Raw genomic sequence first — 26,543 nt, forward strand, 5'->3', positions numbered from 1 at the left:
CCCTAACTCCAAGAATAAACTTGAAAATATCCATCAACATGAACAATTATTCTGACTCATATCAATGGTTTGTGGCCAAAGAAAAGGGAGCTTCATACTAGATGGCTGTTTGAAGTCAAGCAAGCCCCAAGAAATGAGTGGCGGGCCCTGGCCTAGGCCACGCACTTACATGGAAGAAGGGGAGAGGAGCTAGTGACTCCCTCACACCAGAAGTGTCCCCAAGAGAAAAGCTTCACCATGTCTGTGCCCTGGATTGTCAACAAAGTCCCTGCCGACTAGGGCCCCAGTTTGTTGACCTTCTGGGAACAGTGAAAAACAAGGTCTGCAGGGACATGTGCTATTTTTATATAAAAAAGATAGCATAAGCAAAGATTCATTATTGTTATGAGTTACACCTTATTTTCAAATGAGGCACAGAAATCTGGTGATCTGGATGTAAGAATAACTTGTTAACTATATGCTGCAAATTATCCATTTTCTCCACTGTAAACTGCAACAGTGATTGACATCGCCACTGTAGCCACTGCACTAAAACTAATTTGCAGCATGTGAAAAATGTCTTTGTAACTCCGAAACACAGGAAAAGTACAAAGGGACACTCTCAAAATGCCACCACTAAAATTCTTTCCAGCAAACCTCTGAATCTGCATACAATATCACAAACTGCACAAACGGTCCAGACAGGGACACTCTGAACAAATGCTCTGGAGAAATTCACCTGGATCCTGTACTCTTCTAAAGTAAGGTTAAGCTGGTTTAACTGTAAAAGAACTCAGAAAGAACTAAAAGGCAGTATTCAAGATAAATCATCTCCACTCTTAACAAAGGCAAGTAGGGACTTCCGTGTTTAACCCAGACTACAGAGGAAGAATCCCTAAATGTTGATTTGAAACTAAACTAGATCCCCAGCCTTCTGTGAGCCTGACTCATGTCCTGAGGTAAGTGAACTTTGGTCACCTACTGATCGCCAGATTATTTTTCACAGACAGCCTAAACGTCAACCATATCTGAATTCATTTCTAAAAACTGAGAAAGATCACCATCCATTACTCACCTCCTAACCCAAGCCCAAAGAACTGTTCTTTTCATAATTGCCATATGACAACATACCTCAGATAAACCTGAAACAAACCAACCTGGAGCACATACACAGTTTAATGTTCACATAGTTTTTGCCTCAGCTTAACCATGACTGAAATTAACCCATTACCACAATGGTGTGTCCATTTATGAATAAGGCAGGACAGATGACTCCAGAATTTCTAAAGGAAAAAAAAAATCACCTCTAAAAGCAGTAATGCCTTGGACATGTTTTTTTAATGTAATGCCAGACTACATCCCACTCACATTTCCATCAGGATGAACAAACAAATATATAAACACCAACTTTTTAAAAAGTGAATATAGCCATTTATGGAAAGCATCTCTGAATTTTCCTTTTTCAATGAGCTGATTTTCTGTCTTATTTTATTTTTATTTCCAAATTCCCAAGATTTACTATCCTAAAAGGATTTCTAAAGTATCTCATTTTTTAGCTGCTACTTAAAAGCAAAATTGAACCTCTTAAGTAGAATGTACATAGTAAAGTATGTATTACTCTTTGTTCACAAATGAAGTGAAGAGTGTCAACAAAACATTTTTTAAAGCCAACACAAATTCAGATTTGCAAATCAAGCTTCTTATGCTTGCATTTTTAAAAATAACATTCAACTGTGGAACTTTACCTTAAAATAAGGGTATTTTAGCTTTGCAGCTTTAATCACTCTCCCACATTCAATGGCCAGGATAAGAGTGACAATCCATTCACAAACACAAATTAAGAGATAGAATGTGAAGAGTACATCACTGAATTAGTAATGCATGTACATGTTTATGCATTATACCATAAAATACTAGTGCTAGATGGCTCTGAGGAAGCATCTACCCAATTCTCTCAACCTACAAAGGAAGAAATTTTAGCTACAGACGTTAAACGATTTGCCCAAGACAACAGCAAAAACTCAGTCGGTAACAAAACCTACAAGCCAGGCGTCCTACCTACTAGCCCAAGTGCTTTCCATGGTACCTCTTGGCTCCTTTCAGTATAAAAAGCATACGTTAATGAAATATCTAACAAGACAAGTCATATATTTGTGATATGATCTGTGAATGGATATACGAAAGTTATTCTAAAGACATGCATCAAGCCACTAAAAATTGGTTGGGAAGGTATTAATTTATCTGTATTGTTTTGCTGGTTCTGCTGAGCATGCTGCATTTTTAACTGAAGAGGAATTTAATGACTTTTTTGAAGAAAAGTCTCTTGATTTGTAAATAGTCTAAGAAAAGAAAGGATGGTAAAGCATTTCTTGCAATAGGGTAGAAAGTGCATTTCTCTTCCTCCAGCAGAGAACATCCTTTCCCACACACACAAAAAGCCAGCCAAATCCTTCCCCCCGCTTCAAGGTGCAGCTGAACCACTAGCTCCTCAAAGGACTTCCAAACCCCTAGGTCAAAAGCTCTCCTTCCTCTGGATTCCCCCATCGTAACCTATGCAGAAGTCTCTCCTACTAGAAAGCAGCTCCTTGACAGCAGAAATTCTCTCTTGCTTACCGGGCTATTGGGCTTTTCAAAATCCTTTTATATAGTCAATTATAGTTAATAAATTGAAGCATCTGTTCTCAGAATCCCATTCCGTGTAATTTTCAAGATCTGCCTTATCCCCACACCAACACCTCGACCCACTGAAGAAGAGTTACTCTGGAGTGGAATCCCTGGAGCCAACTGTCAAGCAAATCAGTTTCTATAAAATAAAACTAATTCCCTTTACTTCTTCTGTCTACTGGGTGTTTAACATCAAGGGGAACGGTAAAACTAAACATTTATTATTTAGGTCAGTGACAACATTCTAAACCCAGGTTCTCTAAGTGTTAACCTATTTTTTTTTTTTAATCTCAGAACATAATTTGCTATAACTCACAGCTGAAACAGCAGATAAAAGTTAAATGCATGTAAAACAGAATGAAACGTCTTTAAAAGATACTGAGAATATTTTACCAAATAATCTTCCCGTTTGCTCGCTCAATGCAAATTTGTTTTGGGGGTATTTTTGCTGTTTTCGTTTTTTGTTTTTTTGGTTTTTATTTTCCCTGACAGAGAAACATGATAGCCCCTAAATACAAGAGCTGACTTGGGCAGAGTAAAAATTGGCACCGCAAGTCCTCTTTAATGCTTCCCTTCTTTTGATCCTTCAGCAAGTATGAGTACTCAGGCTTTTCTCCCAAGTCAGGTTTGCAAAGCGGAGGGTTGAATTAAATCACCTCAACGTTAACACCACAAAGCTGACCCTTCTGGGTTCCTAACACACACAAAGAAAGAGCAAAAAGGAAAACTGTTACCAGAACCTGACATCAAGGCACAAACACAAGTGGCCCAGGAACCCGGAGGCACGGAGGAGCGACAAAGCAAAGCAAACCCCCATCTGAGTGAGCACCGCGCTCGAGCCTACACGCCCTTCAGCCCCCCGGCGGTTCTCGAGCCTCACCGCGGCATTTCTTCCTTCCATCTTCCATCGCCCGCGCCGAAACTGTCGCCGGGCCACCGGGCGCTCCGAGGGAGCCTAGGGAGCGACTGAGGGCTGGCGGCCGGCGCCGCGCGCTCTTTGTTGGGCTCCCGGGACAGCCGAGTGGAGGCGAGCAAGCAGCCCCGCGGTGGCGGTGGCGGAGGCGGTGCGCACCCTGGCGGAGGCTGCCGAGGCCGTCCGCCCGCCCGCCCCCGAGGCCCCCCGAGACGTCCGCGCGAAGGCTCCGGCAGGCGGGCGGTGGGCGGGGTAGGCGCCCGGGGGCGGAGATGGGGCGGGAAAGCGGGAAGAGGTAACTTCTAGAGAGTGGGAGGGGGTGGAAGGGGAGGTGGAGGGGGCGGTGCCCCAGGGGCGGATAGGGGGCGGTGCCCCAGGCCTTCAGCCGGCGCTCGGTGCCCCGAGCTCGCCCTCCGGCCTCCAGCTGGAGAACGGAACCCTGCCTGTTGCTTTGTCTTCTTCTCCGACAGTTTTCCTACCCTGAGGAAAGTGAGAGGCGCTTTCGATGGTGTTTCCTCTGTGGAAGAGCCGCGTGAAGGAACTGCGAGTTGGGCGCCGTGTGTCTCGGGCCCGAGAAGAGCTCAGGGCCGCGCGCCCGCCAAGACAAGCGCTTAGCACCCCCACCCCCATCTCCAACGCCCGCACCCCCCCCCCCAACGTCCGGGGCGGTGGGGACGCCGGGCAGAGGCCTCTCAGGTCTGTATTGAGGTTTGTTTGCCTCTGAAGGAGCTCCTAGGGCGACTACCACTGCCAGAGTCCCGGGGACCTGCCCACCCGCCTCCCCATTTAAGGTCCATTCCCCCTCAGGAGGGTCCCGCCTGAGAGGACCAGGGGTTCACATCCACTCTGCAGTCTAGTCTCGGGACTATCCCACATCGAATGTGCCTGCAGGGGGGTAGGAAACGAAAAACTACGTTTTCAGTCGAAAGTGCCAAAGACCTGTGCTTTTTTTTTCCTCTTGCCTCAGGTCGTGTGCAGCAGAGAGGCAGAGCCTGGAAGGAAAGGCGCCCTCCTCTGGCGAAGGGAGAGGAAGATCTAAAAACCACGGTGTGTAAGGTCTTGCAAGCAAGAGGTGCTTCACCTGTACCTTCAACTCTTGCCAGGTCTACCTGGAGGTAGAAGTCCACGTGGCCAGCTGCATGGTGCTTACGGTATGTTTGTGTTACAGTTTTATGTCACGAAGACTAGGTTACCTCTTGTAACCTCTAGAAGGTATCCAAATAAAGGGAAGTGGCTTAAAAAAAATTGACCTAGCATTAAATTTTCTCTTCTTACCTGGAAGTATGCAGTGGGAAAGAGGGTGGGAGAGGTCCCCTGTTCCTGTTATTCAACCCTAGGTACCCAGCAGGACACCTGTTCCCACTGAAGTCTCTCTCCAGCCCACCCTGTTGTATAGACCCCAAGAAGGTCAAACCAAGGCCAAGGGTCTTGCAAGTGAGTCACATCTGGTCCACAGAAAACACATATCCCTGAGTTTACTAATTCCGGAAGTGCAGGCTAACCCAACCACACAGCAAGAGATCGCTGGCCCTGCCCTAAAGCATGGTCGACTCACTCCCACACTGAGTTTCCTGGGAAGCAGCAGTCTCCATTAGCTTTTTGGGACATGAGTTAGGCCACCATCCTCAGTATTTTCCAACTACAGGGAACAGTATCAAATATCTCCAAGGCCCAAGGGCCCCTTGAAGTCCCTTCACTGGCTTAGAATTAGAGAGTAGCACCTCCCACCTCCCCCTAGTGGGGAGTAGAGCCAGGCTCCCTACTCTTTTCATAATCTTGCTTGTTTTTATAACTTTGATCTGACTATAGGACCCCAATTGTGGAATAGGGTCTCAGGACCATTTCCATAAAAATTTGTGCGTGAGGTGGCTGTGATGGCTGAGGGGTTAAGGCATTGGACTCGAAATCCAATGGGGTCTCCCAGTACAAGTTCAGACTCTGCTCACAGCGTGTGTACTTTGGGGCGCCTGGGTGGCTCAGTCAGTTTAGGGTCCAACTTCGGCTCAGGTCGTGATCTCACAACTCTTGAGCCTTGTCGGGCTCTCTGCTGACAGGTCGGAGCCTGGAGCCTGCTTCAGATTCTGTGTCTTCCCTCCCTCTCTCTGCTCCTCCCCTGCTCACACAGACAGTCTCTCTCTCTCTCAAAATAAATAAAACATTAAAAAACTGTGCATGGGGTAGAGGTCTGTCTCATATTCGCTTTGATACCTTCGATATTTATTGCATTGACAATTGTCAATGAGCAATTGAACCTAAGAGTCCTATTCTACCATCCTCTTTAATTTCTTAGCTTGAAAGAGTCCTAGCATTTTGTTTTCTCACTGTAAATATGCGTGCACATATATTTACGTGGACATTTAAGTATGCATAGGATGCATTGGACCTTTGAATACAGACTTACTTTAATTGTAGATTCATTGCAAGTGATGATTCTGAAAGATTTAGTACCCTTGTGGACAGAAATCACTGGGAAAAAATCCTACATCTACATCTTTCCAAATACACCACAACTACATTGTGCATATTGAGACACTTCATATTAATTACTCCTCATACATATCTTGCCCAATTTGATAACTACTAGCTACATGTAGCGATTTAAATTTAAATGAAATTTAAAGCTGATTAAAATTCAGTTTTTAGCCACATTTGAAATGTGGCTAATGACTACTATATTTAGGCAATGCAGACAGAATATTGCCATCTTCCTAAGAGTTTTGTTGACAGCACTGCCTCATACAGGGTTTGGCTCATAGGAGGCACTGAATAAATGACAAATGAAAGTATGGGTCAAGAATACCATATGATTATACTGTCTTATTTTTATGAGAAGATAAAGCTTTTTAGTGCAATACTACACACCAACTCAACCATTAAAAACAATTAAAAACAAAAACCAAATCTTTACACTGCTACAGCCGCTTTTCTATTTCACACTTGAAAACCTATCTGTTTCCTCCTACTTCACCAGAAAATACTTTACTATCAAAATAATTGCTGAAAATATTTGTGGAAAAGTCACTATTTCCCTCAAAAAACAAATCACTTTTTTCAGAATTATTCAACAAATGGAAAGGAATTGTTTTAAAAGCAGTATTTGTGTTGAAGGAAGATTCCATAGAAAACATTTCTTTGCTGAAATAAGCATTTCACTTATAATATTTTTTACAGAGTAGAAATGACCTATGGAAATTACTAATGGTATGGGTGTTCAAATTGTAAAAGTAACCTGGCATTTCTCCAAGAAGAAAGCATAACATAGTAACAGGCTGCTCCACAGTGAGTAATGAGAGGAATGATCACAATGAAGATGATCCCAGGGGCCGCCAGACTGTTGAACAAGAGTCAAGAGAGTCTTCGCTCACTCATCGTCTAACCATGGGATGGAAGCTTCTTGTCCTTGCGCCCTCGTTTCCTTTTTTATGAATGGGAAAGATTGGCCTTCCCTCTTGAAAAACTGCAGCATTTGGGGATTTAAAGAACTTTCAATTAAAAACATTCTTGGGGCACCTGGGTGGCTCAGTCAGTTAAGTATCTGACTTCGGCTCAAGTCATGATCTCACAGCTGGTGAGTTCAAGACCCACATCGTGCTCTATGCTGACACCTCAGAGTCTGGAGCCTGTTTATGATTCTGTGTCTCCCTCTCTCTCTGTCCCACCCCTGCTTGCCCTCTGTCTCTGTCTCTCAAAATGAATAACGTTAAAAAAAAATTTTTTTAAACATTATTTTCATGATCCTCAGTCTTTCTAGCAAGTCTTTAGTGACAATGACAAATCCCTGAAAGCTCAATGCTCTGAATTGTAACCCCAAGAAACTTAGAGCAGACAGCAATCTCCAGAGGGTAAAGACCACACCTTATTTATTTATTTATTTATTCATTCATTCATTCATTCATTCACTTTTTCTCTCGGCCTATTGCCTAGCACAGAGGAGGTGCTCAACAAATGTTCACTGAATGCATAAATGAATGAAACAATTCTCTCTCCTTGGTTTGAGAAAGCGTAACATGTTGTTTAAGAATTCCTTTGATTTCAGTGACTACAGAGAGTATTGTTGGTAAGCACTATCAACAAAATAGGTAGGAGGACTTTGAATAGAACTCTTATCACAAAATACATGCATTATGAACTCTTACATTTGAAAATTTCTGTAAATTTGTTTCTGAAAGAAGAGAGATCTATCAGTTTTCTATTTCCCAGTAAAGATTCTCATTCTAGACACAACTGCTGAATTACTTGCAAGAGATGACAAGTTCCTGAGGCTGAATTCTGGCAGAGTGGCTCTTTTTGAGTCATTTCACCTCTAAGATCTATGAGAGCAGCTATTTTGGTCTATTGATTTATATAAATCCAGTCAGAAATCCTGGAGAAAAGAATCTTTTCCCTTCAGTATCAGCTTTATTGAGGTACAATTTACATACCGTAAAGCTCACCAATTTTAAGTGTTATGATACTGTGATTTATAAGAAATATGTATTTGATCTTTGTCCTCTTTCCTGGCACAGAGGCTCCTAAGACCTTCAGAATTTCCCAAGTGCCAGAGCATTAAAATGTTTTTTGTTTTGTTAATGAGGCCGGGAGAGGGGCTGAAGGTTGAATTGTTGCCCAGAACCAATGATTTAATCAATAGTATCCATGTAATGGAGCCTCCATAAAAACCAAAAAGCAGCACAGGTTCAGAGTTTCCAGGTTGGTGAACACTTAGAGATTCTGAGAGAAGTGGCTCACTCAGGACATGGAGGCTTTATGCCCTTTCCTCATTCTTTGCCCTTTGCATCTCTTCCATCTAGCTGTTACTGAGTTACATCTTTTAATAATAAACTGGTAATCTAGTTAGTAAACTGTTTCTCCAAGTTATGTTCTAGCAAATTAATTGAAACTGAGGAGGAGGCCATGGCAACCTTCAGTCTATAGCAGGTTGTTCAGAAGCCGAAGTGGCAACCTGAACTTGTGATTTCTGAAGGGGAGAGGAGAGTCTTGCCATTAGTCCCTTTAAGGACTGAGCCCTTAACATGTGGGATCTGATGCTGTCTCCAGGTAAATAGGGTCACAACTCAGTTGAATTGTAGAATACACAACTGGTGTGGGAGAATTGCTTGGTGGTACAGGGGGAAAACACACACATGTTGGAACTGGTGATCAGAATTGTTAAGTATACAATTCAGTGAGCTCTGGCAAATGTATACAGTTGTGTAAATCACTAATAAAACCAAGATATTTTTCCCCTCCCTCCCCCAAAAAAGTTCCATGCTCCTTTGTAGTTAATCCCTCCCTCCAAACCCTGGATCCTAGCAGCTACTGACCTGCTTTTCTGTTTTGCCCTTCTAGAATTCCATATAAATGGAATCATACAATATGAAATTTTTGTTATCTGTCTTCTTTCACATAGCATAATGCTTTTAAGATTCATGTATGTTTTTCTTTTTTTATTTTTTAAGTAGGCTCCATGACCAGCATGTGGCTTGAACTCAGGACCCTGAGATCAAGAGTCACATGCTCTACCAACTGAGCCAGCCAGGCACCCCCCCATGCATGTTTTTATATGAACGTGTAATTTATTCCTCTTTATTGTTCAGTAGTGTTCCATTGCATGGATACATAATTTGTTTCTCTACAAGTTGATGGACACTCTAGTTTTTGGCTATTATAAGGAAAATGTATGAATATATATGTTCAAGGGTTTTTTTGTGTGTGTATGTATATTCTTGGATAAACACCCAGATGTGGGATCTTTGCTCATATGGTTTATGTATTTTTAACATTATTTTTTCAAAAATTCATGAAATAGTTTTCCAAATTGGCCATATTATTTTGCATTTCCATCTGCAAGGTATGAGAGACCCAGTATTCTACATTCTTGCCAACATGTTGCCAACATATTGTCAATTTTTTTTTAATTTTGGCTTTTTGTGTGCATAGTGGTATATAACTATAGTTCAACTGGGAATTGTTAATGATGAATGGTATGGAGCATCCTTTTATGTGCTTATTTCCAATTTCTATGTCTTCTTTCAGAAGTGGCTGTTTAAAAACGTTTGCCCATTTTTTAAAATAGATTCTTTTTGTCTTCTAATTATTGAATTGTAAGAATTATTTTATATCCTGGATACAAGTTCTGTATCAGATATGTATTCTGTAAATATTTTCTCCCCATATTTGTCTTACCTTTTCAATTTCTTACGTTTCTTTGAAGAACAGAAGTTTTTAATTTATTTATTTATTTTTTAAAAAAATTTTTTTTTTCAACGTTTATTTATTTTTTTGGGACAGAGAGAGACAGAGCATGAATGGGGAAGGGGCAGAGAGAGAGGGAGACACAGAATCGGAAACAGGGTCCAGGCTGCGAGCCATCAGCCCAGAGCCTGACGCGGGGCTCGAACTCACGGACCGCGAGATCGTGACCTGGCTGAAGTCGGACGCTTAACCGACTGCGCCACCCAGGCGCCCCCAGAAGTTTTTAATTTAAATGAAGTCTACTCTACCACTTTTTTTCTCTTATGATTTGTGTTTTTTGTGTCCCAAGAAATCTTTGACCAACATAATGTCACAAAGATATCCCCTATGTTTGCTTCTAGAGGTTTTATGGTTTTAATTCTTTTTGTTTAAATTCTTATCATAAATTCTTATGACTTAATTTTTATATATGGTACCATGAGATCATGAGATCATGACCTGAGCCAAAGCAGCTTAACCAACTAAGCCACCTAGGCACCCCTTTACTAGTTTTTAAATAAATTCCTTATTATGTTCAACATAGCCAATCATGTGATTTGTGAATGAAGATAGTTTTACCTCTTGCTTTATTGCACTGATCTGGAACTTTAGTACAATAGTAAATCAAATCAATAAGAATTCTTGCTTAGTTTCTGATCTTAGGGAGAAAGCATTTACTTTTTCCCTATTAGGTATGATGTTATCTGTAAGTTTTTGGTAGGTGATTTCTATCAGGTTGAGAAAGTTCCCTACTATTCCTAGTTTGTTGAGACGTTTTATTTTCTTTTTGTCATGAATGGGTATTGAATTTTGTCAAATGGTTTTTTTGTATCTATTGAGATATTCATATGATTTTTCTTTCTTTTTTTTTAATGTTTATTTTGAGAGAGAGTGTGTGTGCACGTGACTAGAGGGAGGCACAGAGAGAGAGGAGAGAGAAAGAATCCCAAGCAGGCTCCACACTGCCAGCACAGAGCCCAATGCCAGCTTGGTCTCACAAACCGTGAGATCATGACCTGAGCAGAAATCAAGAGTCGGACACTTAACAAACTGACCCATCCAGGTGCCCCTGATTTTTCTTTCTTATGCTGTAATTTTGGTGAATTACACTGATTTTCAAATGTTAAACCAACCCTTCAAATGAGATAAACCTCATCTGATCACCATATATTATTGTGTTATGACTGCTAAGGCAGCCATAACAGAATACTACAGACTTTGTGGCTTAAACAACAAAAATGTATTTTCTCACGTTATATATATACTATATATATACTTGCGTATATATATATATTTAAAATATATATATAAAGTCACATGTAATATATATTTAAATATATTAAATATATATTATATATTAAATATATTTACTATTATATATTAATATTTATATATTATATGTCATATATCATATACATATATTTTATATTTATATAATAAATTATATTAATATATAATAATATATTATTTAATAAATAATAAATATATTAATATATAACAATAAATATTATATACTAATGTATATCAGTAAAAATATTATGTATTTCAGGTTATCTAGTTCTTGAGTAAGCTCCTAAAGAACTTGTCCTTTTCATTTATCTTGTCAAAATTAATTGGGATAAAGTTTTCCATAGTATTTCCTTTATTATTCTTTTAATGTCTCTATGCTCTCTAGGTATATTCTCACTTTCATTCTTGATATTGGTCATTTGTATCTTCTATTTCTTCCTCATCAGTTTAGCTACAGACTTGTCAATTTCATTGATCTCAAAGAATCAGCTTTTTGTTTCATTTGTAGTCTATATTGTTTTTCTATTTCCTATTTTATTGATTTCTGTTTTTATTGTTTTTGTGTCCATCTTTATTCTTATTTTGGATTTAATTTGCTCTTCTTTTTCTAGCTTCTTAAGCTTGCACTTAGAGAGATCTTAAGTTTAAGCCATGACATAAAAGCAAGTGTAGACTATAGAACAGTTAGGAGGTAGGGCATCCACACAAAAATGTGAAACCAATATCTGACAGACATTATATCCAGAATCTGTAAATACTCCCCCAACACACACACACATACACACACACACACACACACACACACACACACACACACACACACACTGCAAATAATAATGCACATTCCCCCTACTCAGCATTTATCCTCTCCAGCCTTATATCAACTTAATTTCTAAACTTTTACCACTCTTTGGTTTCTGAATTATCTAGATACAACATGATAATTGTTACAACTTCTAACGACCCCCCTAACCTTGGTCATGGAAAATGTGCCTAGATAAGCTGCTTTCTCCTTCAGGCCCCTTTTCTTCAACTCATTACTAAATATGGCTCATTGCTATCTATAGAATACTATAGCAGAAATAATCCCCTGTGTTTACCAGCCCATTTTAATTTCCTCCTAGGCATGTTAGGAAGACTACATTTGCTAGCCCAGTGGTATCTAGATGGGGCCATTTTACTAGTTCTGGTCAATGAAATGTCACCAGAAGTAATATATACCACTTTAAGACCTGACATCCCAAGAGATGTTCCATGTTTATCAGGTAATTGCCAGTGCCCAGAGCAACCAGAACATTCACCAACACACATTCAGTGAAGTAAGTGAGAAGTAAACTTCTATGGTGTTAAGCCACTGAAATTTATGGGTTTTTCTATTAGAGCAGGAACATTATTTACATTGATCAATACCTAGCCAAATACACATAATCAAGTACCAAATAGTAAGCATATTATTTTGAAAGCTGTAAGGGAATTCTGTTGTTGAAAGCTATGTGAATCATGTTTCCTGAAAATAGTTATCAGTTTGTTGCATTTGCCACACTACTTCTAGGAGAAAAATCATAGGGTAGTAACATAACAAATTTAAAGTCATTCTGTTATCTGCCCTGGTAAACTGATCTTTATTGTTTGACACAATAAAGTCAAGAAGAATCTGAAAAAGTACTAAACACATATGTAGGTGAAGGTATTTCCCTCCTTGCCAGCAAATGAACTAAAAACCTCTCCAATAAGGAGACTTAAGATGAAAGTTCATTAACAAGTATATTAGATTCATAACACTGCAGTTGGGTGCTACTTGTGAAGAAAGTGGGTGATATTCTTTTTTTTTTTTTAAAGTGGGTGACATTCTGATGGTAGGTTCATTTCTGTATGCTAACTAAACAGAGGTGGAAAAATAAAACCAGAAGCAAAGGACTTAACTTCATAGAACTAAAAAGGACATTAGAGATTATTTAACTCAATCTCTTTATGTTACAGATGAGGAACGCTCTTACAGATTCTTGGCACAGGTTGCATGACAATTATTTGAGTCAACTCATTATAATATTTACTATAAAAATTTAATAATTGGACATATCCCATGATCATCAGACCAAAGGAGGATACAACCTGAAGCCAATCAGTCATATCTGGTCATTATATTCCAATCACTCTCTTCACTTATCAAATGAGTTATAAATAAAAATACTTTTACCTTAGAGAAAAGACATTAGGATTTATCGAGTAATTTTTATCTTTTCAAAATCAACATTTTATCCTCTTACACTACCCCCACACACACACACACACACACACACACACACACACACACACACACACCACAGATAAGTTATAGTTTATCCCTTGTGTTTATGTGTTATATGTATTAATGGACAAAATTGAAATCCAAGTTGACTTATTTTATAAGTTAATTGAGAGTCATAAGAGAGGAAGTGGCGGCGTAGGAGGATGGTGGGCTCACCTCATCCTGCTGATCACTAAGATTCCACCACATCTGCCTAAATAACCCAGAAAACCGCCAGAAGACTAGCAGAACGGACTCTCCGGAGCTAACCATAGACAAGAGGCCCACAGAAGAGGGTAGGAAGGGTGGAGAGGTGGTGCATGGTAAACGGACTGGCAGGAGGGAGATGGGCTGGTAGAGGGGCAGCCCGGCTGGCAAGGCAGAGCCCCTGAAGTCTGCATTGCAAAAGCAGAGGGGCTGGACCGTGTGAGTTCTGACAGCCAGCAGGACATAATATCTGTAATGTTAAAAGTCAACAGCTCTGCTCTCAGAGAGCTGGGAGGGCAAGAGAACGCCGGGAGGGAGAGTTGTTGAGCTCCGGAAGACAAAGCTCAGCTTGGTGGAGGAACAAAGGTGCTGGCAATCGCCATTTCCCTCTCCTATCCCCCAGCCGAAATTCCAAAGGGAACCAGTTCCCGCCACCAAACTTGCTTGCACTGCTCAAACGCCCAACACTGTGCTTCTATGGATCCATCCCTCCCGGTGCTGCAGGGCCCCTCCCACAAGGGACCACCAACAGCAAAGCGAGCTAAGCCTGCCCCTCCCACCCCCATGCACCTTTCAGATCCACCCTGGCTAATACATCTTTGGCCAGATCCCATCGAAGCAGCACCACAAGCCTGGCAGTGTGGAAGTACCCCAGACAGGGGCCACACCACTGCACAGTGATTCCTACCCTGGGAGAGGGGAAGATAAGGTACACACCAGTCTGACTGTGACCCCAGTGGTGGGCTGGGGGCAGACATCGGGTCTGACTGCAGCCCTGCCCACCAACACCAGTTTCTCCAGACAGCATAGGGGAAGTGCCCTGCAGTTTAGAGCTAACTCAGGGACTACCCAAAATGACAAAATGGAAGAATTATCCTCAAAAGAAAATCCAGGAAGTAGTGACAGCTAATGAATTATCAAAACCGGTTTAAGCAATATAGCAGAACAAGAATTTAGAATACTAGTCATGAAATTAATCACTAGGCTTGAAAAAAGCATACAGGACAGCAGAGAATCTATTGCTACAGAGATCAAGGGACTAAGAAGTAGTCATGAGGAACTAAAAAATGCTATAAATGAGGTGCCAAATAAAATGGAGGCGGCCATAGCATGGATGGAAAGGCAGAGGAGAGAATAGGTGAATTAGAAGATAAAATTATGGAAAAAGAGGAAGCTGAGAAAAAGATAAAAAAAAAAATCCAGGAGTATGAGGGGAGAATTATAGAACTAAGTGATGCAATCAAACAGAACAATGTCTGTATAATAGGAATTCCAGAAGAAGAGAAAGAGAAAGGGGCTGAAGGTGTACTTGAACAAATCATAGCTGAGAACTTCCCTGATCTGGGGAAGGAAAAAGGCATTGAAATCCAAGAGGCGCAGAGAACTCCTTTCAGACGTAACTTGAATGGATCTTCTGCATGACATATCATAGTGAAAGTGGCAAAATACAAGGATAAAGATAGAATTCTGAAAGCAGGTAGGTATAAACGGGCCCTAGCTTACAAAGGTAGACACATAAGGGTAGTAGCAGACCTATCTACTGCAACCTGGAAGGCCAGAAAGGAATGGCAGGAAATCTTCAAGGTGATAAACAGGAAAAATATGCAGCCAAGAATCCTTTATCCAGCAAGTCTGTCATTCAGAATAGAAGGAGAGATAAAGGTTTTCCCAAACAAAAACTGAAGGAATTCATCACTACTAAACCAGCCCTACAAGAGATCCTAAGGAGGACTCTGTCAGTGAAATATTGCAAGGACCACAAAGTACCAGAGACATCACTACATGCATGAAACCTACAGATAACCCAATGACTCAAAACCCATCTTTCACTAACAACACTGAATGTAAATTGGCTCAGTGCTCCAAACAAAAGACATAGGGTATCAGAATGGATAAAAAAACAAGACCCATCTATTTGCTGTCTACAAGAAACTCATTTTAGACCTGAGGACACCTTCAGATTGAAAGTGAGGGGATAGAGAACTATCTATTTTGCTATTGGAAGTCAAAAGAAAGCTGGAGTAGCCATACTTATATCAGACAAACTAGACTTTAAATTAAAGGCTGTAACAAGAGATGAAGAAGGGCATTATATAATAATTACAGGGTCTATCCATCAGGAAGAGCTAACAATTATAAATGTCTATGCACTGAATACGGGAGGCCCCAAATATATAAAACATATATGATATGTGTTTATGCACAAACATAAGCAACCTTATTGATAAGAATGTGGTAATTTCAGGGGACTTTAATACCCCCACTTACAGCAATGGATACATCATCTGGACACAGGATCAATAAAGAAACAAGGGCCCTGAATGATACATTGGATCAGATGGATTTGACAGATATGTTTAGAACTCTGCATCCCAAAGCAACAGAATATACTTTCTTCTCAAGTGCACAAGGAACATTCTCCAAGATAGATCACATACTGGGTCACAAAACAGCCCTTCATAAGTGTACAAGAATTGAGATCATACCACGCACACTTTCAGACCACAATGCTATGACACTTGAAATCAACTACAGGAAAAAGTCTGGAAAACCTCCAAACGCATGGAGGTTAAAGAACACCCTACTAAAGACTGAATGGGTCAACCAGGCAATTAGAGAAGAAATTAAAAAATATATGGAAACAAATGAAGATGAAAATAAACACTCCAAATGCTTTGGGATGCAGCGAAGGCAGTCCTGAGAGGAAAATACATTGCAATCCAGGCCTATCTCAAGAAACAAGAAAAATCCCAAATACAAAATCTAACAGCACACCTAAAGGAACTAGAAGCAGAACGGCAAAGACACCCCAAACCCAGCAGAAGAAGAGAAATAATAAAGATCAGAGCAGAAATAACGATATAGAATACAAAAAACAAAACAAAACAAAAAAAAACCAGTAGAGCAGATCAATGAAACCAAGAGTTGGTTTTTTGAAAAAATAAAATTGATAAACCTCTAGCCAGCCTTCTCAAAAAGAAAAGAGAGGACCCAAATAGATAAAATCATGAGTGAAAATGGATGTATTACAACCACTCCTTCAGAAATACAAGCAATTATCAGGGAATACTATGAAAAATTATATGCCAACAAACTGGACAACCTGGAAGAAATGGAGAAATTCCCAAGAACCCACACACTTCCAAAACTCAATTGGGAAGAAATAGAAAATTTGAACAGATCCATAATCACCAAAGAACTTGAATCAGTTATCAAAAATCTCCCAACAAATAAGAGTCAGGACCAGATGGCTTCCCTGGGGAATTCTACGAGACATTTAAAGCAGAGATAATACCTATCCTTCTCAAGCTGTTCCAAAAAATAGAAAGAGAAGGAAAACTTCCAGACTCATTCTATGAAGCCAGCATTACTTTGATTCCCAAACCAGACAGAGACCCAGCAAAAAAAGAGAACTACAGGCCAATATCCCTGATGAATATGGATGCGAAAATTCTCAATAAGATACTAGCAAATCGAATTCAACAGCATATAAAAAGAATTATTCACCATGATCGAGTGGGATTCATTCCTGGGCTTCAGGCCTGGTTCAATATTCGCAAGCCAATCAATGTGATACATCACATTAATAAAAGAAAAGATAATCATATGATCTTGTCAATCGATGCAGAAAAAGCATTTGACAAAATTCAGCATCCTTTCTTAGTAAAAACCCTTGAGAAAGTTGGGATAGAAGGAACATATTTAATTTTTTTTTTAATTTTTTTTTTTTTTTAACATTTATTTATTTTTGAGACAGAGAGAGACAGAGCATGAACAGGGGAGGGGCAGAGAGAGAGGGAGGCACAGAATCTGAAACAGGCTCCAGGCTCTGAGCTGTCAGCACAGAGCCTGACGCGGGGCTCGAACTCACGGACCGTGAGATCATGACCTGAGCCGAAGTCGGACGCTTAACCGACCAAGCCACCCAGGCGCCCCAGAAGGAACATATTTAAACATCATAAAAGCCATTTATGAAAGGCCCACAGCTAATATCATCCTCAATGGGGAAAAACTGAGAGCTTTCCCCCTGAAATCAGGAACACGACAGGGATGTCCACTCTCACTGCTGTTGTTTAACAGAGTGTTGGAAGTTCCAGCATCAGCAATCAGACAACCAAAGGAAATCAAAGGCATCAAAATTGGCAAAGATGAAGTCAAGCTTTCGCTGTTTGCAGATGACATGTTATTATACATGGAAAACCCAACAGACTCCACCAAAAGTCTGCTGGAACTGATACATGAATTCAGCAAAGTCGCAGGATACAAAATCAATTTTTCAGAAATCAATTGCATTCTCATACACTAATAATGAGGCAACAGAAAGACAAATAAAGAAACTGATCCCATTCATAATTGCACCAAGAATCATAAAATACCTAAGAATAAACCTAACCAGAGATATAAAAGATCTGTATGCTGAAAACTATAGAAGGCTTATGAAGGAAATTGACAAAGATACAAAGAAATGGAAAAACTTTCCGTGTTCATGGATTGGAAGAATAAATATTGTTAAAATGTCAATACTACCCAAAGCAATCTACCCATTCAATGCAATCCCAATCAAAATTGCACCAGCATTCTTCTCGAAGCTAGAACAAGCAATTCTAAAATTTGTATGGAACCACAAAAGACCCCAAATAGCCAAAGTAATATTGAAGAAGACCAGAGTGGGAGGCATCACAATTCCAGACTTTAGCCTCTGTACAAAGCTGTAATCATCAAGACAGCATGGTATTGGCACAAACACAGACACATAGACCAATGGAATAGAGTAGAGACTCCAGAAGTGGACCCACAAAAGTATGGCCAATTAATCTTTGACAAAGCAGGAAAGAGTATCCAATGGAAAAAAAGACAGTCTCTTTAACAAATGGTGCTGGGAGAATTGGACAGCAACATGCAGAAGAATGAAACTAGACCACTTTCTTATACCATTCACAAAAATAAACTCAAAATGGATGAAGGACCTGAATGTAAGATAGGAAACCATCAAAACCCTAGAGGAGAAAGCAGGAAAAACCTCTATGACCTCAGCCACAGCAATTTCTTACTTGACACGTTTCCAAAGGCAAGGGAATTAAAAACAAAAATGAACTATTGGGACCTCATCAAAATAAAAACCTTCTGCACTGCAAAGGAAACAATCAACAAAGCTAAAAGCCAACTGAAGGAATGGGAAAAGATATTTGCAAATGACCTATCAGACAAAGGGCTAGTATCCAAAATCTATAAAGAACTCACCAAACTCCACACCCGACAAACAAATAATCCAGTGAAGAAATGGGCGGAAGACATGAACAGACACTTCTCTAAAGAAGACATCCAGATGGCCAACAGGCACATGAAAAGATGCTCAACGTCACTCCTCATCAGGGAAATACATATCAAAGCCACACTGAGATATCACTTCACGCCAGTCAGAGTGGCTAAAACGACCAAATCAGTAGACTATAGATGCTGGCGAGGATGTGGAGAAATGGGAACCCTCTTGCACTGTCGGTGGGAATGCAGACTGGTGCAGCCACTCTGGAAAACAGTATGGAGGTTCTTCAAAAAATGAAAAATAGATCTACACTATGACCCAGCAATAGCACTGCTAGGAATTTACCCAAGGGATACAGAGTGCTGATGCATAGGGGCATTTGTACCCCAATGTTGATAGCAGCACTTTCAACAATAGCCAAACTAGGAAAACAGCCTAAATGTCCATCAACTGATGAATGGATAACGAAATTGTGGTTATATACACAATGGAATACTACTTGGCAATGAGAAAGAATGAAATATGGCCTTTTGTAGCAACATGGAGGGAACTTAAGAGTGTTATCCTAAGTGAAATAAGTCATACAGAGAAAGACAGGTACCATATGTTTTCACTCTTATGGGGATCCTGAGAAACTTAACAGAAGTCCATGGGGGAGGGGAAGGAAAAAAAAAAGTTAGAGAGGGAGGAAGCCAAACCATAAGAGACTCTTAAAAACTGAGAATAAACTGAGGGTTGATGGGGGGTGGGAGGGAGGGGAAAGTGGGTGATGGGCATTGAGGAGGGCACCTGTTGGGATGACCACTGGATGTTGTATGGAAACCAATTTGACAATAAATTTCATATTGAAAATAATAAAGTTAAATTGATTTGCTATGGAACTCTTTCAGGTAAGAAAATATTTCCAAAGAAAGTATTAGTAATTTGTAATTGATGGATATTCAACATTAATGTCAGAATGTGAAACTGTATGTTTTGTTGTGAATATAAGTTGAATATGCCCACATTATTGCTAAAGAAATTCTGAAACCATACACATTAAGGAGGGCTATTTCAATGCCTTAAAATTTGTCATTTGGTAAAAATGCCACATAGAGCGCCCTCTCTCTCTCTCTCTCTCTCTCTCTCTCTCTCTCTCTCTCTCTCTCACACACACACACACACACACACACACACACACACACACACACCAGGGATTTATCTTCAGATCCTTTTTGTTCAGGAAAAAAAGACTTTTTATGTTATTTATTTAGTTATTCTTGGATATGAGGTTATTTTCTCCTTTAATTTTTTTCTCATTTGTGGTTTACTATGGAGAGTGCCCATACCAGATATACAAGTTTATACTGCCTATGCAATTATCGTGCTTCTGGTAAATGATTAACCTAGAATGGCTACCTGTAAACGGAGATTTTTCTGTTCTCTTTTACTAGCTATTTTGATCTTCAAACTTTAATTAACGTTTATTTTCTCTAAAGAATAGTTTTTGTTGCATTTGAAGGATCTATGTGGATGTAAGTCTTCAAGGTAAAAGAACAGGTTTTTAAACTCTTTCTCTGTGCTCTTCTTTTCCTGTTTCCTTTCTCTTCCTGTACTGTTTATATCCAACCTTTTCCCCTTGCCTTGGTTACCTCCCTAGGATTCATTTTTTCATTTCCTTTTCTCTTGGCTCCCTCTCAGCCTCTCTTTAAGCTTCTTAGTTCACTGTTATTCCCAGCATTTTGTCATAGTGACAGACACGCTCCCAAGAGTAGCAGTCTCATGAGTAGTTGGGACGTACCTGACATCATGTCCCACAAAGAAACCCAAAACCTTATGGATTTCAGTGGCTCTGTGCAGATGTTTAGCAACTAGACCATAGCTGTCATCATACAGTGTTGTAAGAGAGAAGGAAATAAAAATGAGAAAAATGATGAGAAAGAACTTCCCACTGTTTAAAACCTAGACATGTTCCCTGCTTGCTCACTGACAGAGGAGTTAAACAACAAGGTAAAGATTGATACAAATATTTAGGGAAATGTGATTATAACAAAGAACATTCTGGATATTAGGGGAAGTAATTTGTAATTTTAGAACACAGCCACAGACTTAGGGAAACCAGTTGAAAAAAATCTCCATTTGAAAAGGTCCTAAGGTGTCTCAGAGAAAAACCTGGCAGAGACTAGATTGTCAAAATTAGTGAATGGTTATTTTCCCAGAATTAAGGCTATTTCAGGGCAAAAGTCTGAAAGAGAAAAGTTTGCTCCATATAATACCATTTAACCAATAATATGTCAACAGTATAGTCCCACAAGCATTACATTACAGCAAGAATCCAATGTAAAAAAAGGTTGAAGGATGAAAATAGAAGTCCTTCCTACTCCTCCTCCCAAAAAATCATATGGACCTGGGAATCATCTATTTCAACCTTACCTTCAAAGCAGGAAGCCCTTATACAATATTTTTAAGAGGTGACCATTCAGTTTCTACTGCATTCTGGTGACAAAGAAGTGAGTCATTACCTCACAAAGCAACTCATTCCATTCTTAACAACCTTCCACTAACAAAGTGCTAACACTCATGCACTACTTACTATATACCAGACATGGTCTTGAGCACATTCTCAGTGCATTAATTGGATAATCCCCACATGACCCCATGCAACAGGGCTGTGGCTTAGAGTAGGTAGCCTGACCTATGGAAGGGACATAGTCTGGATTTAGGCCCTGTCTGACTCCAGAGTATTTGCCATAACCACTATGACACCATGACACCTCAGATCACACTTCCCTGTAGCTTCCACCATGCACTCTGGTCTGCACACCAGAGGACAAACTATCAGTCCAATTTCTCTTCCACTCCAGTAGCCCTTCAGACACTTGAAGATGGTGACTATGTCATCTTCCCACCATCCCCCCATAACTCTTCACTGTTAATTTAACAGCAAATTTTTTGAAGCCTCTTTCATTCTGACAACCCTCCTCTCAGGGTAGGTACCCAAGAAGAAATGAAATAGATAAGATATAAATAGAGTAATAATTATAGATGAAATTTTTACTTTTGGCTATCAGATTCAGTAAAGGAAAAAAGTTAATGTGTAACAAACATAAAAGTTATCTTCATAAATATTTGCTATTGCATTATTTATGTGTACTTGCAAATCTTTTCATTACCAACATAATAACATAATTGTCATTCTAAACACATTATAGTGCTACATAATGATGATTTATTGCCTAAACTGAATTATGTTTCAGGAGCTAAGAACAGATTTGATGGAGGCAACTATTTCTGTGTATCTCTATTTACTACCATGGCAACTAATTAAAATAGGTTTGTTTCATTAATTAGTTGTTGGTAAATGACTATGAAGATGAAAACTGCTATTAATAGATGCACAGTATTTATAGTATTGATGCTAGAGTTGTTATCATAAATGATAAAGTATTCATAGCCAGTATAGACCAGTTGATTTTTCATTAACAATAATAATTTCATTGTGGAATTAAGATTTTTTTTTAATTTGCTGTCTTTTTGTTTGTAACAAATTATCTAGTCTCCATTTTATGTTTTTCTTGGCCAAATCTTAACCAACTCACATTATACAGTCACACAGCAGAGAAAATCAATGCACATAGTGATAACCAAAGTTTCCTGATGAAAAAATAATATCTTCTGATAGTGGATGTAATGTTAATACCACTGCTGAGCCTTTTAGTTTCCTGAAGTTGGACAATGGATATGGAGATTGCCAAGAGTGCAGAGCTAGAGGAAATTACCATACCATCTACCTAGAACTATTTCCAGAAATGGCACAAGGGGTTGTGGGGAGGTTTGGATTCCCCCAATCCTCCTCTAAGTCCCCCCAATGCTTTATGCAATCAAGATAAAAACAGCCACTTGCCAGGAAGATGCAGTTCCATGACAAACCTGCAGCCTTCTCCTTCAAATAGGTTGGCCCCAATTCTGTCATAGGTTGAAATTCTGGAGCTGTTGCTGCCTACCTGCCTCCTGCCATGACTTCTGGAGTCTCTAGGGAGATTTTATAGTTGAGCTACTATCATGGAATTTAAAAGCGGAAAGACCCAACAGAGACCCTTTAACCAGCTCTCTGAATTCTAACAAGTAAGGTAATTTACAAATGAGGAAACACGAAGTTCAGAGTTAGCTGAATTCAGAGAGTATTGGGCTGAACTGGGCTGTGTTGGACTACATCTGGACTGTGGGCACATTATGTGGCTGGGAATACCTTCAACTTTCTTAGCTTACACCAGATCCATGGACTTCTGTCTGGGTCCACTTAAATGGACTAAATGAACTATCTCATTGCCAGTAATTAAAATGTCCTCTTTTATATGATGGTGATGAGTTAATGCTCAGTCCTGGGCTCCTCTTTACATGGTAGCTCACCCTATGTATCCACCTAGGGTCAGAACAAGAAAAGGGTGTAAAGAAGGATGAATATGACTTCAATATTTCCCTTCCTGTGATACCTTGTGCTTTTGGTTTACAACTCTTTAGGACTATCCCTTTTAATAGTATCTTATGCTCTTTAACATCCTCTATGCTCCAGCCTCTCCTACTGCACATTAGAATTTACCTATACTTGGGGCTGTTCTATGTGACTAACAAAGGAATGTTATAGACAAGGCATTACCAGTGTCTTCATTCCCAGGTTATGTTTTTTGGCGTTTTTGTTTGTTTTGTTTTGTTTTGTTTTTTGTTTTTTAAGAATCTTTCAGTCCCTTATACCTAAGAAGTGTTTGTGACCATTGCAAGGCCCATGGCAAATTGGTGGGAGAACTTTATATGCTGAAGAATTCAAACTGAGGAAGAAAGGTCTGGCTTATAAGATATCAAATGGGATGCTGTTCAAATACAGCTTATATGAAACTACCTGCTAGAGATGCTATGGAAGAATCCAGGTAACATTGGGCCAGATGGTCTTTCAGATGCCTTCCAACCTGAAATTCTAAAAAGATTGTGTTAAATCAATAGCCACTTGATTCAGTGTTGATCAATGGCAACTTAGAGAGGTTTTCTTATGGCAGGCTGTAGGAATCTATGCTTAGCCCTTTCAGTGCATATCAAACATCATTTCAGAGCATTGGAATTATTAGCCAATATTGTATACAATGAAATACTACTTGGCAGTGAGAAAGAATGAAATCTGGCCATTTGTAGCAACATGGATGGAACTGGAGGGTATTATGCCAAATGAAATAAGCAAGGCAGAGAAAGATACCATATATTTTCACTCATGTATGGATCTTGAGAAATGTAACAGAAGACCATGGTGGAGGGGAAGAGGGAAAGAAAAGGTTACAGAGAGGGAGGGAAGCAAACCATAAGAGACTCTTAAGGACTGAGAACAAATCAAGGGTAGATGGAGGGTGGGGTGAGGGGAAAGTGGGTGATGGGCAGGGAGGAGGGCACTTGTTGGGATGAGCACTGGGTGTTGTATGGAAACCAATTTGACAATAAATTATGTTTAAAAAAAGAATTATCAGCCAATGTGTGGCATTGTAGGAAACAAAGACTCAAAAGCTCCCAACAAGCTGGGGACATGGACAAATCTATCAAGTGACATTGTAATACGTTTTTCGTTATCAAAATATCCATATTTCTTCTCATCCCTATGTTTTGTGCTCTTATTTCAAAATCTATTTTTTTCTTCCCTAAAACTAAGATCTGTGCCTAAATTTGTGATCCTTTTTCCTTTCTTCACAGTATTTTTTTTCACTCAAGAGAAGTCTTCCCTTGACCCTGTTAATTTCCAAAATTTATCATTCCCTTTCCTTCATATTCCATACTTTTACCAAGAGAAATAATATCTAAATTTATTGAGCAGTTACTATGTGTCAGGTACTGGGCTAAACTAAATGGATTATTTCATTGATTTCTCATAACACTTTTATGTGATAGATACTAATTTTATCCCTATTTAATATATGAGTCAATAAGGTTTAGAGACATTAAAAAATCTTGACCAAGGACATACAGTAAATGCTGAAGTCTGGATTTAAATCCAGGCAGTTTAATTCCAGAGCTCTTAACCATTAAGCCCCTCATCATTATTACCTCAGTCCTGAGAAATTTGACTTTTGTCCCACACTGCTGAAACTGCATCTTCTTCTGCCTTGTACTTATCCTACTTGACCTTCCCTAGGTTGATTTTCTTTCTTCTTTGACTCTATGAGACCACGTGGGTCCTTTTTTCTTTGTAAACTTCTTCCATATGCAAAGGTTCTGGCCTTTTGTCTTTTTCCCCCTCTCTTCTCTCCCTTTTCTTATTTTTTTTTTTTTTCTCTTTCTCTACTCTTGTCAATCTCATCCTTTCCCACAGCTTCATTTACAAAATCAATGTAGGTATCTGAGCTCATTTCTGAGTTAAAGTTTTTACATCTATGGTACATGACATCTGAATCTAATGTTCCAGTAACACTTCAAACTTAGCACATATAAAGCTTAAATTATCATCTTTCCTTTACCATTTTAGCTATACCCCAACCTCATCTCCTTCTACTGATTAAAAATTTTTTTTAATGTTTATTTATTTTTGAGACAGAGACAGAGCATAAAGGGGGGAGGGGCAGAGAGAGAGGGAGACACAGAATCGGAAGCATGCTCCAGGCTCTGAGCCATCAGCCCAGAGCCCAATGCGGGGCTCGAACTCAGGGACCGGGAGATCGTGACCTGAGCTGAAGTCGGACGCTTAACCGACTGAGCCACCCAGGTGCCCCTCCTTCTGCTGATTTAAATGAGATGGTGTGGTGCTGTGGAAAAAACGCAAACCAGGGAAATTTACAGAAGACGTATTCCAGTCCCTGATGTACTAGCTGTATGATCTAGGGGTCATCATTCAATTTATCTCTAGAGTAAGGGGGTGGATTGGATGATATTAAGTGCCTTCAAACTCTATCCCTACAATTCCTGCTGACCCACTTCTATCTTTGTTTCAATGACCCAGAGATGGAATCTTCAAGCCATCTTTCATTCCACATAAATTCAGTCTTGAAATGGAAAGGAAAATTTTATAATAATTAATTTATTCATTTCATCAATATGTATAGAATTCACTATGGGACTACATAGTAAAGAATGAAAGAGACAAAGTCCCTACCTCATGGAGCTACAGTAGAGTGGGGAGGCTGACAATAAACATCCACACAAACAAACATGTATAGAATTGCTGAGTCACTATATGGTACACCTGAAATACTGTATGTTAATTATACTTGAATATAAAAAATAATAATATAAAGGAGCAATAAAACTATGAAGAAAAATAAAGCAGGTCAAGGGTTTATGGAGTGATTTGGGGGGACCTATTTTGGTTAGGATGATCTGAGGAGATAATATTTGAGCATTGATCTGCCTGAATGAGGGAATGTGCCACACACAGATGCAAGGAAAAACCCTGTAGGCACAGGGAGCAGCATGCAAATGTCATGAAATGGGGAGAGCAAAAGACCCATGTGGTCAGTGAAGAGCACATAAGAAAGGGAAGAGCAGGAGACACAGGCAGGAAGCCAGGTCATTGGGCATTAAAGCCATAGTAAGAATTTGGATTTAGATTTAAAGTGGTTAAATACCATAGGATTTTGAATCTGAGAATAACTTGACCTAATTACATCTTCAAAAGTTCACTTGCTGCAGTGTGGAGAATAGATCATGGAGGTTAGGGCAGGACGAAAGTGATAGCAGGAAGACCTACTAAGTTTCAGTGAATTTGGTAAGAGATTATG

The 26,543-nt window shown here is 39.6% G+C and overlaps 1 protein-coding gene and 1 long non-coding RNA gene across 9 annotated transcripts in view; one reads left to right on the plus strand and one right to left on the minus strand.

The window, feature by feature from the left end:
* PSD3 (pleckstrin and Sec7 domain containing 3) overlaps positions 1 to 26,543 on the minus strand; it is an 810,275-nt gene that overhangs the window by 603,594 nt on the left and 180,138 nt on the right. Inside the window, exon 1 of one of the 8 annotated variants that reach the window (XM_086703522.1) lies at positions 3,524 to 3,689. The exons of the other annotated variants lie outside the window; for them this stretch is intronic. Coding sequence (XP_086559648.1) covers positions 3,524 to 3,544 — 21 coding nt within the window. The 5' untranslated portion in view covers positions 3,545 to 3,689. Of the gene's footprint in view, positions 1 to 3,523; positions 3,690 to 26,543 lie in introns of those variants that run through there. 8 annotated transcript variants of the gene reach the window in all.
* On the plus strand, positions 3,903 to 9,768 carry LOC147581588 (uncharacterized). Its single transcript, XR_015250058.1, has 3 exons — positions 3,903 to 4,252; positions 4,524 to 4,707; positions 6,728 to 9,768. It is a non-coding gene; the product is annotated as an uncharacterized LOC147581588 (long non-coding RNA).

The sequence above is a fragment of the Puma concolor genome, chromosome B1 (genome assembly GCF_028749965.1).
Source record: "Puma concolor isolate L17-30 chromosome B1, mPumCon1.1.hap2, whole genome shotgun sequence".
Taxonomy (NCBI): Eukaryota; Metazoa; Chordata; class Mammalia; order Carnivora; family Felidae; genus Puma; species Puma concolor.